Source organism: Alosa alosa, chromosome 17, assembly GCF_017589495.1.
Source record: "Alosa alosa isolate M-15738 ecotype Scorff River chromosome 17, AALO_Geno_1.1, whole genome shotgun sequence".
Classification (NCBI taxonomy): domain Eukaryota; kingdom Metazoa; phylum Chordata; class Actinopteri; order Clupeiformes; family Clupeidae; genus Alosa; species Alosa alosa.
Genome location: NC_063205.1, coordinates 5,621,031 through 5,638,132, shown reverse-complemented (window position 1 = coordinate 5,638,132; position 17,102 = coordinate 5,621,031). Strand labels below are relative to the sequence as shown.

General features: G+C 43.5%; 2 protein-coding genes across 4 annotated transcripts; both read left to right on the top strand.

Moving 5' to 3' along the window:
• Window positions 1-2,111: 2,111 nt before the first annotated feature.
• sinhcaf (SIN3-HDAC complex associated factor) lies at window positions 2,112-7,377 on the top strand. The gene is given in 7 exon segments (XM_048268735.1): window positions 2,112-2,429; window positions 3,016-3,143; window positions 3,543-3,642; window positions 3,767-3,890; window positions 4,061-4,211; window positions 4,304-4,385; window positions 4,387-7,377. Coding segments are annotated over 7 exon segments (897 nt in total). The 5' UTR covers window positions 2,112-2,393; the 3' UTR covers window positions 4,663-7,377.
• A 527-nt stretch (window positions 7,378-7,904) lies between these two features.
• caprin2 (caprin family member 2) lies at window positions 7,905-17,102 on the top strand. Of its 3 annotated transcripts, none has more exons than XM_048268139.1 (21): window positions 7,905-8,052; window positions 8,770-9,016; window positions 9,104-9,166; window positions 9,710-9,796; window positions 10,368-10,606; window positions 12,359-12,441; window positions 12,543-12,659; window positions 12,798-12,838; window positions 12,925-13,179; window positions 13,333-13,374; window positions 13,464-13,592; window positions 13,687-13,771; window positions 13,959-14,011; window positions 14,094-14,207; window positions 14,310-14,411; window positions 14,510-14,665; window positions 14,816-14,972; window positions 15,072-15,230; window positions 15,444-15,544; window positions 15,636-15,699; window positions 15,792-17,102. In XM_048268139.1, exons 2-21 carry the CDS (start codon window positions 8,783-8,785, stop codon window positions 16,355-16,357), a joined length of 2,847 nt encoding a protein of 948 aa, XP_048124096.1. In that variant the 5' UTR covers window positions 7,905-8,052; window positions 8,770-8,782; the 3' UTR covers window positions 16,358-17,102. The 3 variants fall into 3 exon arrangements, with proteins under 3 accessions (XP_048124096.1, XP_048124095.1, XP_048124094.1); XM_048268138.1 differs by having other exon boundaries at window positions 7,905-8,048; window positions 14,094-14,201; window positions 15,792-17,101; XM_048268137.1 differs by having other exon boundaries at window positions 7,905-8,048; window positions 15,792-17,101.

Genomic DNA, 17,102 nt, shown 5'->3' with positions numbered 1-17,102 from the left:
GATACATTATCTCCCTCTCTTCTCCCATGGGGCTCTTGCTGAATGTGGAGCTTTGTTTTCAGCAGGTCATATGATATCAGGTAAACGTGGCCCTCCGGGTTAAAATGCCCGGTCATTGTGCAGCACTATTGAACAGCTCTGTCCATGGATGCAAGGAAATACTCATGGGAATTATTAGAGTATTGGAGTCTGTGTTATCCAAAGACTGCATTATGTCACCTTGTCCCTAAGATATTCTATTACACCTATGAGTTTATGTGAGCGTATTAATGTGAGCCATAATATAAAAATATAATAAGAACATAGAATAGATATCAAACGCTTTCAATACATTTAAATGTTAAATAAACGCTTAGTTTGTATGTGTATGTTTAACGGATCCTGTCTTCTCTGGATGTGAGTGTAAGACGAATGTTTTCTGTTATCATGGCTCGTGTATGCCATGCGTCGGCACACTGCGCTGTGGTAGTAGCATACGCATCCAAGGCGAGCCTTCCTACCGCCCCTGCTTCGGATTGCACAGATTTGAAGTACCCTAGCAACTGGTTCCACCCCCGTTTCCCGCGTAATTTTCCCTTCCATATATGGACAAGAGAATGCAGACGCAGTCGTACGTCAGACCCTCATGCAAATTGGTTTGATTGAGGAAAATCAGAAAATGGAGGATTGGTTTGAACGCATGCGCAGACGGTTTTACTACTCCCAGACGGAAAGTGAGACAGTAACAACGAGTGGAGTGCATGTCAGTGGCGCATTGTTTAATGAGTAACAACTGTAACGCCGTCATTTTATAAGCTTTACAACTTAAACTATTTGTCCAATCCATCTTCGGACTAATTCAAGGTAAGATTTCAACTGCATTTAGAAACCATCAAACAATGTTTAGGCATGGCAGACTTCAGAATGTCATTTTCCTCAGTGTCAGTGGCATCTGAGTAAGTTGGGCGTTCAGAGTGCAAGATTAACACGATAGAATGGTGTCGCATTCTTGTCAAAAGTGTGGTCTCTGTTTAGATTTGAACAGTTTTGAAATTAACTAAACTATAGAAAAAGTTTGTAATCAGCTAATGTCTGTCCGTTTTGAAGAATCCGTGTGTTTCTGAGAGGGGCATGCGTCGTCTTTTTTGAAGGCGCGCACATCATCTCGCGGATGATGGCACTTGGAGTGCATGGTGACCGAATTAAAATTCACGTTACCTGATCAGTCTCTCAAACCCACAAAGATGTTCATCTTTGAGCATAGTTTTGTTTGTTAGTAGTTAAGTTATTACGTAAGCTCTAGAAGGGTACATTTCTCCCAAAAAATTGTCATTCAATGTGAAAGCGAAAGCAATGTGCAATTTAGATGATGATGTAGTTTCTGTAGTCCATGCTCTTGAGTGATCTGCTTTTGGAATGACATTTTCCTAGTGTTTAGTTATTTGCAACAATGTATTTCCTCCCGCGCTGTGCAAAGTAGCCGAAGCTCCTGCGTGTGTGGTCTCACGCCTGATGGGTGTGCTTCAAAACAAGCCAACGATAACACTTGTGATGTTCAACGACAATGTCACATAAGCGAGTGACACGTAAAATAAATGCCCTTCATTTACTGAAAAGAAAGTATTTTTCTTGTTTCACGACTTGTTTCATAGAATTTGATGGAGTAGTTTTGACTCCGTGGTTCTTCGTGCATGGCGTTCTACATGGCAATTGACTTTAAAATGGATATTTCAAATGTAAAAGAGGGCTTCTGCTATTACCCTGTCATAAATGTGAGGTATGCGATGTTTTGCGAAATGTGCCATGTAACGTTGAGGCAAAGTTGGAGCGTGCATGTGTTTACAGTTGGGCACAAGCATGGAGTCGCACGATCCACTGACGCAGAATCAGTCCGAAAACAAAGGGCACGGCATGGAGTGTGTTACTTTGTTGTTAAGTGTTGCCCTGCGTGAGACACCCCTCAAGTATCTTTACTCGAGTATTTGTATAGATTAAGGACTTTGATGGTGCCTAAATCGCCGAGTGGTTATAATGCGGTTGAAACGTGTTATGTATATGGATGCGTATGTGATGCAGCAAGAAAGCCATGCTTCCTCCGAGAGTGGGCGGTGAATTTGTCGATGTAGGCTGCCTTCACTCCGCATGCGAAGTATTTGGCGCATACCCTTCCACACGGTCGTGTTAAATGGCTAAGTTTACGCATTCATCTATTTTTATCTTTTCATAAGAACTTATATCGTTATTTTCTGTATCGGTTAGACTTTTGATACTTTAAATATCCACATTTAGATCGTGTTGAATGTTCGCTGTATCAATTCTGCATCGGCCCCTCCTTCCCCTTTGAAACTCGTTGCCATGTTTGAATTACGTCAGAGACCGAATTATACAAGAGGTTGTGCCGCGAGTCCTGAGAGATGCCGATCTGGAGAGGGGCAGCAAGTCTGAATCTTGTATTTACGGTTATTCTTGGATAAAGTCATATATGTGCATGTGCGTATGACATTTAACATGTGCGTCATTGCCAGCATGATTTAAGATTATGGAGATTCGTTAGTTTGAAAAGTGGCGACACAACCTCGCCAATAGTCTACTATTTGACCGCATTTCACATTTCACTCTTTAGTCGTTTGACGTAAACTCAAGTCTATAGATACATCCATGGCATGATATTTAAACCTTTGACAGATGCCTCACTGCCTCATTCCTCTGAGCGGATGGCCTTAGTCGCATCAGCACCGTGCTTACATAAGACTCGGGACAACAGTGCATGTGCGCTTATCCCATTGACGTTATGACTGATAACCTAGTTCTTTCCGTCTGGGTTAAGTAGGGCGAGAGACACCCGATTTTTCAGTGAGTGACGTGTATTGTGCGTAGCTGCTAAAAATCCAAATAAATTATTATTTATATGAGCATGCGGTACACGGGGCCTTTTGGCCCTTTGCTGACCTATGTGAATTTAAGTCAAATGTTATGTAATGATTGTTGACTTCTAGATTGTTATCATTGGTCTAAATGCATATTTCTCCTTTGAAGATGTTTGGCTTTCATAAGCCGAAAATGTACAGAAGCCTGGACGGCTGTTGTATCTGCAGGGCGAAATCCTCCAGCTCCCGCTTCACTGACAGCAAGCGCTACGAGAAGGACTTTCAGAGCTGCTTTGGGTGAGAATTAAATATTCCTGGGAGTAGCATTTATGAGCACGCTGTATACATGTGTTCAAAATGTAACCTATTAATCGCATAATTGGATATTTGTTAAATGGATTAGTTTCATGTACTGCGCAATTATTTTATGCAAATGAAATAACTGAAGGTATCAGTTTGAGTGACTTGTTTGACTCACTGTCCTAGAGGTCTCCTGTCAGTTTGTCAAGGCCTGTGCACAATGTAAGATGCCGTTGTCATGGTAACCAACGATGAGTGAGTCAGTAGGCCAACAGGATTTTAGAATAGCAGGGCTCTTGTTGCATTTGCTATTAATAGGGGTTGACTGTTGCTGTTTTTAAAAATAAATGTTGGTGCGTTTGTCTCTCTTTTTTGGACACCACTTTGCTTCTTCAGCCTGTGTGAGACTCGCTCAGGAGAAATCTGCAATGCTTGTGTTCTCCTTGTGAAACGCTGGAAGAAGTTGCCAGCAGGTTCTAAGAAGAACTGGAATCATGTGAGCATTTTGTTTTTACTCCCAGCTCTGTGCCATAGCTGCTCTGCTGGCATTCAGAGAGCAGTGTTAAACTATTCATGCCCCTCTTGTCTTAATGAGGCCCTTGTCTTCGCATGGCACACAGGTAGTGGATGCGCGAGGAGGGCCAAGCCTGAAGACTACAGTCAAGTCCAAAAAGGCAAAGTCCATCTCCAGGAGAGCCCGGCCAAGCCAGATCAGCCGCGTCCAGAAAGAGCTGAAAAGACATAGTAAGGCTGTTTGTTCGGAAGCTGTTTGTTTGCGTTGGATTGTTCCGATTATTTGCATATTCAGTTGTCCAACATGTTGCTCTCTCTCTCTCTCTCTCTCTCTCTCTCTCTCTCTCTCTCTCTCTCTCTCTCTCTCTCTCTCTCTCTCTCTCTCTCTCTCTCCTCTTCAGACTCAGATGCTCACAGCACCACCTCCAGCGCAAGCCCAGCACAGTCACCGAGTTACAGCAACCAATCGGATGAAGGCTCTGACTCGGAGCTGACACCTGGCTCCTCCCGATCTCCAGTCTTCTCCTTCTTAGATCTCACCTATTGGAAAAGGTGAGGCTGTGCTTGGCTCTCCGTGTCATGTGTGTTTGTGTATTTCTGTCGCATAGAATTGGTCCTCACGGTATCTTTTTGGCTGGTTTCAGACAAAAGGTTTGCTGTGGCATCATCTACAAAGGCCGCTTTGGAGAGGTCCTGATTGACCCCCATCTCTACAAACCCTGCTGCCAGAAGAAACAGGAGCAGGAGCAAGAGGAGGAGGAGGAAGAGGAGGAAGAAGAGGAGGAGGAAGCAGCTCACACCAGCCAGGAGAGCAGGAGGAGCCCGGCTCCCGAGACCTTCCCTTCCCCTCCACCGGTCAAAGAGGAAGAGGAGGAGGAAGAGGAGGAGGAAGAGGAGTGGTAAGACCACTCGTAGGGTCATACACACACTCACAATCACACACACACAAACACAGGGAACTGAAGCAGCATTGGAAGGAGGCCTTGGAGAGCTCAGGATGTGATTTCCTCAGGCCCTCTGTAGAATTGCAGTCAGATTGCCTTCAATTCATGAGCAGCTGGAACTTTTTTGTTTTTGTTTGTCTGTTTGTTTGTTTGTTTTGTTTTCATGTATATTGTGTGTTTTTATTTCTGTGTTCATTTAAGAGGAGGCGGTCATTCTTTGTTGTTTAACTTATGGACTATTAAGAATTGTGCATTTGTACCCCTCCTCTGCCTTTCACTCTTTTTCCATTGTATACTTGGATATTTAGATCCTTGTTTTTTTTCCATTGATTTCTCCACATGAAATGCTGGATCTACACAAAATGCAGATGAGGAGAAAAAAAAAACTAAAACTCTACCTTTGACTTCCAGGATAGAGCCATAGCCTAGAAAAACAGCCTTCAACCCACGGTTTGCCTTTTCCATATATTTGTAAAGACACACTCATGCACACGTTCTCTGAACACGTTTACTAAGATAAATGCACACACACACACACACACACACACACACACACACACACACACACACACACACACACACACACACACATGCACTCACACCCTGCACACATACACACTCACATGCAAACAGAACATGCATACGTACACAGCCTAACCATAAAGGCTAACAAATGATAAACCAGCCTTGAATGCACCAATGGTAGTGTCATGATTATAATTTTTTAGCTAACACTACATTATTGGTGTAATTGTTGCACGAATCAATGGGATAGTAACTATTTTGGTATGGAAAAAAACGATGCAAAGAAAACCAAACAAGCAAACAAAAGGGGTATGTGAAAGTAGTTGGGAACTGGCAAGCACTGACAGAATTCTAGTTTTGGGTAGTACCATGAAGTGCTGATTCAGGATCAGTTTCTGTACCACATAAGCCAATACCAAGGGATTTAAACTTATCCTCAGTCAGTGCTTTAGATCACTTTCGTCGAAGTGCTGGACTTTGGTGTAGTACTGGTTAAAGCTGGGCATGGTCAACCAAAACTTCTTCCTGGGTTATCTCCTCATGAGATAGATCCATATTGATATGCTTACTATCGGTTGTGTTTAGGTTATAATGCGTTCCATCTATTTCAGTGAAGTAATGTAAATGGTCAAGGTTAGAGAGTCTGTCTTGGAGACTTAAAACACTGTATTGTGCATGGACAGCAAGCTACCCTATGTCAGAATAATCCTGCATGCATTTGATATTGCATGGCCTTTCAGAAAATTCCAAACATTTTTATTTTAAATTTGCTATATTGGGCTTGATTTAATACAGCCGATATATATATATTTTTGTAGATCAAATGAAAAGTAAAAAAAATAATGATAGTTTTTAGGTTGTTGGGTCACAGAAACTTTCACTGCAATACAAGGTATTTGATGTCAACACTTCTCACATGTAGAGAATGATGCTGACAGCAGGCATGTGAGGAGATGTGGATCTTCCTATTTGCCTGATTAAATTGGGACCATCATGTCCGTCAACTTTAATTAAATCAATGAAATATTATTTATTTTCCTCTTGTATTATACACATGTGCACAAAAGCCCTATATTCATAGGGCTCCAACAAGTCAGTCATACACATCACTGAGGATTTCCATGTTTGTGTTTTTCTTTTTGAAAACATTAGTCTAGCAATGGATGTGTTTTTCCTGTAAGTCTTCATGTTCTAGATACTCTTAGGGAAAGTATTTAGCATTGGTTGATACACACTTGTTTGGCTCACCCATCCGCTCTTCTCCCTGATAGTATTTTTCATAGGCGTCATTTAGTCTTTATACCAGAAGGGGATTCTGCACATTTCGACATCGATATGTATTATGTTAACCTTATAACGGTGTTCAAATGGCTTGTTGGATGGACACAACACACTTTGACAGACTGTAATACGCATACCAAAAAATAGTGGTACCTTTTCATTACTAATTCAGGAATTGATGTCAACACATTTGCATGGACTCTGTATACCATAACCCCCCTGTCCCCTTCAGCTCGAGGCCCAGAGCTAAGCTGAGTGCGGGCAGCTATCTGTGTCCAGTACTGAATGAATGCCTCGTTCCAGGGAATGAAAGCTTTACTCCGTGAATGTTGCAGTCCTTCTCTGTCCCCACTGTCTGCCTGTTCCTTTTTGAGAGTGTTGCACATGGACACTAAAGTGATGGATTCTTTCATGGGTTGTTTTTTTCTTTGACAGTATGACGTTTCTCAGAGCCAACGGTTTGTGTATTAGTTTACATGGGCTGGTGTGAAATGTAAAGTCTTCTTGTTATTTATTTTATATTTATTTTTTTGCATCACTTTTTTTTCCTGTGGACTGTTTTTACTGTCTGAGATCCCTCACCACCCCTTATTTATGGCTGATGGTGTTTTTTTGTTTTGTTTTTGTTTTTTGGAAGATGAACGCGGCAAAGCACTGCTTTAACATGAGTGTCATGCATTCACAGAGTTGTGAAATGTATCAAAATTAAGCTATAGTAAAACAAGAATGCGAAAATCTGTCAAATTCTGTATATTATGTCTGTCTTTTGCTCTACGTATCTTTATTTTTGTCTATGCTCAACGCTCATCTGCTGATTTTCCGTAGGCTAGTCTCTTAGCTGTAGTTCTACAGGCATGTATGGTAGCTATGCACTTTGTATTTACCTTAGAGATATATGAGCTACGTTTTGTATTTTTTTATATATTGTACTTTTTACCTGTTCTTCAATAAATGTAGTTTGTAAGCTTTGTAGCTGTGATGTTTGTTCTATGTCTGTCATCTATCAGACTGTCATCATTTTCTTTGCATTCAGATACAAAGATGTTTAATTGTTCAGCTCATACCAGTGATATGACATCTTGGAAGTCGTAGCATAGGCTACTCACAGTGCTTTTGGAGTAGTGGTTACATTTTAAAACCTGGCCCTTCCTCACCTAGCCACATTGTTTTATTGAATTAAGGTGCTTCTGTCATGACACAGCATGTGGAAGAGTTAGGCTACCTCAACTAGTCTACTCCAATGTATATATTATTTTCAAAATACTCCAATGTATATGTTATTTTCAAAATTGTTCGATACAGTCATTAAGAGAGGATCATAGAGAGGACCATTTATTCAGGGTTAGGATTTGTGTGTTTAGTTCGAGGCCAAGGGGAGGTGGTAGGCGCGCTGAGGCAGGTGCCTGGTTCGCTGACCGCCGTGACGTCATGATGAATTCCCAAGCCTCAGCCGGTAGAGGGTATTGGCATGGAGTGTATAAAACGGTGAAAGAGAGCTCGGATCTGGCCTCTGCTAAAATCCAACATCATCACAACTTTGAGCCGGCGAGGGTTGTTGAGTTTGGATGTTGGGCATTTTCGCTCGGTCACCACAACGACCCCGCTTCCACCAACATACAGAACGAGTGAGAAGCGTAAGGTTGGTGAGTTCTTCAGTTTTTTGGGGATCATGATCACGACAAACTTTGCATGTCGATGATAAGATTGTGTTCTTTGTTTTCTAGTCGGTGCATATTTGAACCAACTGTAGGCTCAATTATACCGTTTATCGTTGGTAAGGGCATATTTTAAGCTAAGGGCGGTGGCAGATGGACCTGATACAGCTTTGGAGGATTCTGGAACTTGCTCGGTATCACTTTTAGCCATCCCAGTAAAGCCTTCAACTTGGTTAAAAAAAGACTTTTTGTCAAATGTACTAGAATCCCAACATCGCGTTCATTAAACCGCCCATGTTACTTTTCACATGGAGAGAGCACGCGTCTGCGAGGGTACAAGCTCATCTCTTGTCATTTTAGGAACGACTATCCGATTTTCCCCATAAAATCAGTCATCATGTTATATTCCAGCACTTTGGCCAAGAACCACGTTGTGGAATTTCTCCATAGAAAATAGATTAGCTGCATTAGGCTGTAAATGCACTGTCACCGGACTGGCTCATCTCCAAGGAAGGTTCAGTAGGCCACCACTGATTGAGGACCTTTTGTTTGCTTTCTTTTTGAAAAGCAATCATGATGCCCTGAATGATTATTTGCATCCTATTGAAAATACTAGGAGTTTGGAATGTTAAGTTGGAATAAACAGGTTGTCACAACACCATCTTTTACACTGTATACCACACAATATATTTTTTTTTTTCCTAGTGAGACTCCCAACATGGTGCAGTTGAGTGCGTCCCCAGACCCCGATATGTTCCCCTCTCCATCTCGACACTCAGGGGAGGTGGGAGACAAGCACGGAAGCCCAAAGTCTGACTCCTCTCCACGTTCCCTCACCTCCCTGCAGCTTGCACTCTCTGCCTCCACCACTGCCTATCCCGGCTACGAGACTTACATAGAGGATGGCCTTATCTGTCTCAAGCACAAGATTCGTAACATTGAGAAAAAGAAGGTGAGGAATTTTTCTGCTATGCCATGGAGGTGGAATGAAAGGCTTAAACATGTTTGTACGCCACTAACAGAAGTGATTCATTAACAGCTAAAGCTGGAGGAGTACAGGAGGCGCTTAAAGAATGGTGAAAAACTCAATCAAGACCAACTGGTATGTACTTTCCATCCGAGTCATCCATGCTTTTATGGGCCCCAGATATTAGGGGTGTAAAGGTACACATATTCATACTGAACCGTTTAGGTACAGGACGTTGGGTACAAAACAGTTGTGTACTGATTGCAGTCTTTAACAGAAATCAACAGTAGGCTTTTTTGCCTTATATTAAATGGTGGACTACATGTCTGTTTAGTCAGTTAAGGGCAAAAACATGATACTTTTTCAAAATACTATTCCCGTTGCGCATTAGCAATATTGTCAGTGAATTGTAGGCTTGCAGTACCTACAGGCTTATCGTACCGAAAATTAACCCAGAACCGTGGTACATACCAAACCGTGATTTGTGAACCGTTACCCCTACCAGATATTAATAATGAACTTTATTTGTAAAGCACATTGAATTTCCTCTGTGTATGTAGTGCACTACATAAATGAACCTGCCTTGCCTTGCTTCAAGGACACTTGATTTGTCATTTAAGATCTGGAACCTTTTGGATACGTTTCTACTGGATATACAGCACTATATTTTTGTTTTAGGATGCAGTGAAGAAGTATGAAGAAGTGGTCCATAACCTGGCATTTGCAAAAGAACTGCACAAGACACTTAGTTCATTGACACAGGACGTAAGTATAGCTGTACCCTAGGTTACGATAATGATTGGAGATTGGGAGTGTCCCTAAACAATTCACATGCTGCTGTGGCCAGGGCATTGTCCTCCCACTCTGTGATCTAGCTGAACAGTGGAGGCCAGGCTATGCGTGGGGAACAGTTCTGGCCTTGACACAAGATTGTGAAGTTGAGTGATCTATAGTCAGGAGAATGCCTGAAGGTCTGTTGGGAATTCTCTTTGACCAGGGTGGGCAGTTGGGCAAGGGGGGCTGGATGAAGGGCCTTGAGGCTGAGGTCACCATGTGTAGCTTGTGAGGGTTGCTGGGTTTATTGGAGGCTGTAGAGGTTATTGCTAAGGTGATATAAGGCCTAGAGTTTACTGATGGTGCACTTAACCATTTCTCATGTCGATGGCTTCCTGGCCACAGTAGATTTTTCATATTGGATTTTGCAATACAATTGTCAATTTGTACAGTGCAATGGGAATAGTCAATCATCTAAATATGACCATAAACGACTATAGGTTCATTCATCTTGGTTTGGACTTGGTTATTTGGTATTTAAAGTGTGTGTGTGTGTGTCTAGCTGCTGAAGGCTCAGAGAAAGGCGGTGAAGCGTGAGCAAGTGGCGAGGATGGAGGCTGAGCGCAAGCGTCTGTGCACCGTGCTGCAGATGCAATACGTCCTGCAGAACCTCCAAAACGAGCACGTTAGGAAGGACGTCCTGAACAGCGCCAGCCGCCCATTGCTCATCTCCGCAAAAGAGCTGGAGGGCCTACGGGACCTTGGTGCCCTGCTGAACCGCAAGACGGATGGCCACAGCAGGTAGTCATTAGCATCTCATCTGGACAAGTGAATGCTGGGCTTTAAGGCCCAAACAGGAGTCAGTGGTGGTAGTTGAAAAAGGGTCTTGTACTTCATGTGGGTATTCGTCAGTCATTATGACTTTGTAAGGATTGCCTGCGTATCATACATACATACATACATACATACATACATACATTGTATTGGTTTAGCTGGGGGAGAGAGTCATTTAGGGTGGGTTAGTATTTTTGATCATTGCTTACCATCATTTGAACTAAAGAGTCTCCCACTATTAATTTTAAGCATATGGACTCTCAATTAAAATACAAACATTTGCATTTTTATGTATATGAAGAGATTCGTTCCAAACTTATCTCCATTATTAAGAATATTTGTCATTTTTATTTTTCATTTCAGGTAGTGCAACCCAACTGCACTTCCACTGATATTACCTGGAAAACAAATGAAATAAGATTTATGAAAATTCATTAAAATGGAGGATTTGGGCTGAATCTCAATCTCTCCCCTCAGACTCACACTTTGATGTGCATTCCCGCAAACTTTTGAGGGCTTAGGGTTGTCCCACTGCAGATAGTGAAGTGCTTGAGGGCTCGCTCACACCCTTTCTGTGCCCTTTCCGTAAGTCTGCATCTATGGGAATTACCCAGAATGCCTAGCGCTGTGACTTGGAACACGGGGTTACCCAAAGGGAGGCTGGAAGCTTGAATAAGAATATCAGTAAACAACTGCCATGAAACGGAAACGACTACCATAAAAGGAAAAATGTTTGCAACATGTGTTTTTTGAGTTTTCAATTTAATGATGGGTCACAGGCGCTGTCCCCTGCCTGTTATTAGCGTTTTGAACCCTTACACCCTCGCAAACTTGAGCACTTACAACAGATGCCATTTAAGTGTTTGAGGGTTCAGGGCTTAGACCGTAGGGATGACATTGAGATTCAGCCATAGTGTTTTGGAGCCAAACACCTCATTAGTTTTTTTTAAACATACTTTACACAGACAAATATCACATCAATATAGTCTGTATAGTGAGAATCAAAACACATGGTGTCTTTCTGATTTGATTAAACACTCAAGGATGTCAGAATATTCTGATATCAGAATGAGGTTATTGCCCTCGCATCCATTATTAGTCACTCCCATGTGCTAGTGATGGTGGTAATGTTGCCATGGTAATGAGGGTTGGATATCAGTTAACTTGTGCAGAAAACTCTGTAGAGTGACAATGGCGACGCCTCTAGACTTTGTTATAACGACCTATTTTTTTTTTTCTTATTGAAGCAGCACTGATCAAACAAAACTGCACATCAGACGATGCATCACTTGTCTTGTGTGGCGTCTTGACATTCTTGTGCACCAAACTAATGGGTCTCCAGGCAGTTTTATTCATGCTTCATGATATGCCTCCATGAAGGTTTTGGCTGATTTTTGGCTTCATTGAATGTACTCGTTGTTCAATAACTGGAACATAAAGGGTACACATTTGAACTCCAGCTGCCATGAGGGCTGAAGCGCAATAGTGGGAACTCTATAAATTACCAGTTCATCCAGATGGCCACATCGGAGAATAGCAAGGCTGGAGAACCACTTGACTACAGAACCACAACCATTTGTTATGAAGAAGGATTTAATAATAGTTTATAAATAAATCTGTTTGTCCAATAAGTCCAAAAGAGCTCGCAATCTCATTTTCTGTTGAGGTGTTGCCCATTATGTTTTATTAACTACTTGAATGACAATTGCTGTTCTGCAGTTTGGAAGATCAGATGATGTGGGGAGCTGTTGTCTATTGGGAGCTTCTGGAGGGGAAGGAGAAACCAGTTATTGGTCACACATGTAAGCCATATTAAATGCTGATGAAGGAGGCCATGGACATCCTATGCATTTCCTCTTGTATGTGTTCCGTTATGGAACGTTCTTCTCCCTTTTTTTTGTAGATAAGCACATGAAGGAGTGGCTGGCAAAGCTGATCGATTGTGGGTACTTTGACAAAGTTGTGGCTCCTAAAGACCAGAAGGAATCAGAGAATCATGTGAGACCAGGAGGTCTTGCCGGTAAGGATGTTGAACTTAAAAACCTTAGATATTGTATCACAATATATTGCCAAACGCACAACTATATTTTAAGTTGCCCTTAAACATATTTATAATAATAATCTGTACTTTTTCCCATTTGTGATTGCTGCATTGTAGCCCTTGTGAAGTTCAGAACAAATGAAGTGCCTACCAGAGTGGTGAGTGTGCTGCCAAACTTTGTTAGCTGTCTGTCCTTCCAGCTGTTCCACTGTAGTCAAGTTTAATCATGTCTGAATGATGCCAGTTTCTTAACAGACACTATATACCTGATGAAGGCCTCAGCGATGGTAGTCTGGACAAAACCTCCCCTTCACTTAACTGGAAAGAGGACTTCTTGGCCCGCAAAGAGCAGGAGCCTCCAGACTCATGGGAAATGGAGTTCAATGATGTGCCACCTTCTTCTAAGACTACAGCACTACAAAAACCAAGCAGGGGAGCAGCTGGCTTTATCCTTAAAGACCAGAGCTCTGTGAAGAAACCCAACAATGAACCTAAACCGGTGAGACTGATGCACCTGATCATGATGGACTTGGATCTTAATATTGTGGTTGGGTTGGCCATCTCATTTAACTTCTGTGGGTCAACTGATTGCAAGTTCTTCCCAGATCTGTACAGTGTTGTGTGCCTACAAGTCTTTACTCTCCCTTTTCAGAAAGCTCAGAGAAGACCTAAAGCTGGACAGGATGTAAAATCGGTAAGTTCAGCCGTCCATGTGAGCTACAGAATATTCCAATGTCTAGGCCAGCTCTGCAATTTCCACAAAGTGGTTTGGTTTTTAATTAGGCATCTCGAACAGAGGCCCGAGTGGAGGTGTTCAACTCTCCATCTCCTCTGCCCAAAGATCCCATCTTACGAAAACAGGAGCTGGAAGACTTGATGGGTCAGATTTCAGGATCCTTCAGCTTTATGCAGGTAGTCATTTAATGTGAATTTGATCCAGTTGCCTAAGTCTAATCAATCTATGGATCATACAGCACTGGATCCAGAAATGTCTTAATTGCCTTAGGAGTCATTACTGGATGGTGAAGCTCCTCAAACACACGTGCATCCTAGGATTTGTTGTCCTTCTCCAGTGCCCTCCCCTCCACTTGGTAAGAAAGCAAGAATACCTGTTTTATGCTGAATCATTCAATCACATGTACTTAATTCTTTGAACCAATAAACATAAGAATGAATTAAGAATCACTAAGACTTCTAACAATCACACAGATTGGTCAAAGCCAACTTGCATTGTACTCAGTGGTGATTTTAATAAAACTACTTTTCTCAATTTTACAGCCCAGAGGGAATCCAATGATGGTCCAGATGACCACTCTCCCAAAACCATGCATGTAGGTATTGCTTTCTTCAGATGTCTCACATGTCTTAATTCTAATACTTAAAAAGCTAAAGGATTTGTCTGCTCTTCTGTAGTCTACCCCACTGCTTTCAAAACATCTTGCCAAAGAGGGTAATACTAGTCTGACCAATGGGAGTAAGAGTCTGGACAACTGGGACCTGGATGTCCATTCAGTGGAAGAGGTAGAGGTAACAAACTCACATGTTGTGCTTAATGTCTAGTGTTGGCACAACTCGGAAGCCTACAGAATTCCACATAGATCCTTTAATCTCGGAAATTGCTCCCTACAGGAGAAAGCGCAGTTGTCTAGTCGAGAGGGCTTTGAGTCGCCCCCACTTTTCCGCCGCAGGTCTAGTATCCCGATCACACCGGAAGAGAAACTGCCACCTGAGGTATGGGGCTTTTCAACGTGTCAGATGTTTCACTAAGGACATGTTGTATAGACGTGTGGTTCAACTGTGATGTGGTGGTTTTGGGGTCGTTGTTACAGACTCCTGTGCCACAGCCAGAGCAGCAGCAGCAGCAGCCTCCCCGTGATGTGGTGACCCCTCCAGCCACAGAGTCCGTTCAAGCCTTCTCCACTCCACCAAACCACCAAGCTCACAGAATCACAGCCCCGTCTGCTCCCTACCAGACTATGCATCCTGTGAGCACACACACACACACACACACACACACACACACACACACACACACACACACAATGCCACTATAATGTAGCACACACTGAAACTGGCAAATATTTTCCAGCCTATTTTTCCAGCTTTGGTTTAGTTTTTTGTTCTGGTTCTGGTAGGTGTTCAAAGTCAGTGTGCCTACGCCATTAGGCAGTGGGTCTTACTTGAAGCCTGATGGCACACTTCTCTCTGGATCCAATTGTGTGAGATATGCCACTGCCAGCACCCAGACCCCACCTGAGCTCAACCCACCTGAGGCGGAAAACCTGCAGCCAGGTAGGGCAATAATGCATGCCCATTGGTCTGTGAAAATGTTTCATTTTAATACTTAGCCTTTAGCCTCTGTCCCAATCTCCCCCCCTCTCCCTCACTCAGATGAACTGATCCAGTCTGAGTGTATGGTGGTTAGTGGTGGCCAGATGTACACAATGGGACGCTCGGGCCAGCCTTACCATGTCCGGGGCTCTGTCAGGGGTATGGGACGTGCAGGCAGGGGACTGGCGCACTACGTCCGCTCTCCAAGTGGCCACAGAGGTACCTGTCTCTCTGTCTGTCTCCCTGTGTTTGTCTGTGTGGTGGAGAGGCGTGTTTGGGACATCACTGAAGGAGCTTGTGTTTGTGTGGATGCACAAGTGTGTGAACCATAATGATATTAATATCTCTGCAACACTCCTAATAATTCCCACCTCCAACATATTGTGTTTGAATGTGTTACTGTGGATAATGGATGCATGTCTTCTCTAACAGGAGGGTTTGATGGGTACAGAACCAGCCCCAGATCTGCTGGAGGTTTTGTCCCAGTGTCTCATTCCATGAGGGACATGACATCCACTCCCATTAATGCAAGGGTAAGAATGGGGGGACGATGTTTTGCTGTGGCTTGGAAGATGTGACGTTTAAGGCTTAATAGTTAAGACTGTCTGTCTCATTCCTGAACAGGAGACCGGATACCATTCTAATTACAAGCATGGTGGCCCAGGGGGACAGAGAACCAACTCAAGTGGTAAAGATGTGCTACTCATACCTCGTGTTTCACTGTCAGAAGCTATTGGTTTGGTGTTGAACATGATTTATGACAATTTCCTGGTCTTGCAGCTGGATGGAGTGACTCGTCTCAGGTGAGCAGCCCTGATCGGGAGGGGGCGTACATGGTTGACCTTGTGGACTCTGGCCACGGTGACTCGCTCTCCGTCGACATGCCGGTCACTCCACAGGGGACGCACACCCTCATGCCCCTGCACGTGTACCCGATCTCCCAGCAGATCAGGGTGGCCTTCTCTGCTGCTCGCACCTTCAACTTCGCCCCGGGCACTCTCGACCAACCGATCGCGTTCGACCTGCTGCACAGCAATGTCGGCGAGATGTTCGACATGCCGTCCGGGCGTTTCACCTGCCCGGTGTCGGGCACCTACGTCTTCATCTTCCACATCCTCAAGCTAGCGGTCAACGTGCCGCTATACATCAACCTCATGCGCAACGAGGAGGTGGTGGTGTCCGGCTACGCCAACGATGGGGCGCCTGACCACGAGACCGCTAGCAATCATGCCGTGCTGCAGCTGTACCAAGGCGACCAACTGTGGCTGCGGCTGCATCGTGGCGCCATCTATGGCAGCAGCTGGAAGTACAGCACCTTCTCAGGCTTCCTGCTGTATCAGGACTGAGCCACACGCATGCAGGGTAGCCTTGCTTCTGGGTTCAGCCAGAGCCCAAAGCACAAGTGTGTCTGTGTGGTGTAGCTGCATGTGCAGAGTTTCAGCGAGCCACAAGTTGGCACTTATATTTCAGTTTGGGGTGTTGGGGATTGGGTCTCCCCAGTCCCCTCTGGCCTTTCAGAACAATCAACCATTTATACCCCTACTTAACATTAAAAACCGTTTCTGATTCAATCAGGGGACATTTCATTTGGATGCCAGTGGCACTGGTGGACTGGCACTGTTTTCTTGTGACCTTGGAGATGTCTTGTAGCTGTTACGCACATTACTGACCAAATATAGCAGTCTTCACTGTGCTCTTTGCCAAATCCTCCTTACTTGGTGGAAAGTTGTTTCTACTAATTGTTGATGGGTGAACGTAGGGTTTCTGAGCCATACAGCATTAATACAATGTGTATTTCTGTGTTTATTTTTTGTTCTTTTCCTATCCCCTCTTATTTATTTAAACTCTACTGTGGCTTTTGAGTGGAGAATGTAACTGACATTACTTGACTAGTCGAGCACTTTAACAGGAAAACCCAGTGTTGCCTTGTATTGGAGGGTGTGGTGTGGGTTGGGCTGTGTGTATGCACTGGAAAAGGCTAATATGCTTGATGTTGAAATGCCTCTGTGCCTAAATAAATGAAGAAATTGTGCAGTTCATTTGTCTGCCCTGTTTAATCAAATTCAGCTATAGCTGAATGGAAGCGGATGT

Excerpts from the sequence above, each read along its gene's own strand:
- caprin2 (XM_048268137.1), top strand. The coding sequence starts at position 7,975 with ATGTTGGGCATTTTCGCTCGGTCACCACAACGACCCCGCTTCCACCAA. Across the intron at positions 12,839-12,924 it reads ATGAAGTGCCTACCAGAGTG|TTTCTTAACAGACACTATAT; the intron begins GTGAGTGTGCTG and ends GAATGATGCCAG. Across the intron at positions 13,593-13,686 it reads GATCCTTCAGCTTTATGCAG|GAGTCATTACTGGATGGTGA; the intron begins GTAGTCATTTAA and ends TAATTGCCTTAG.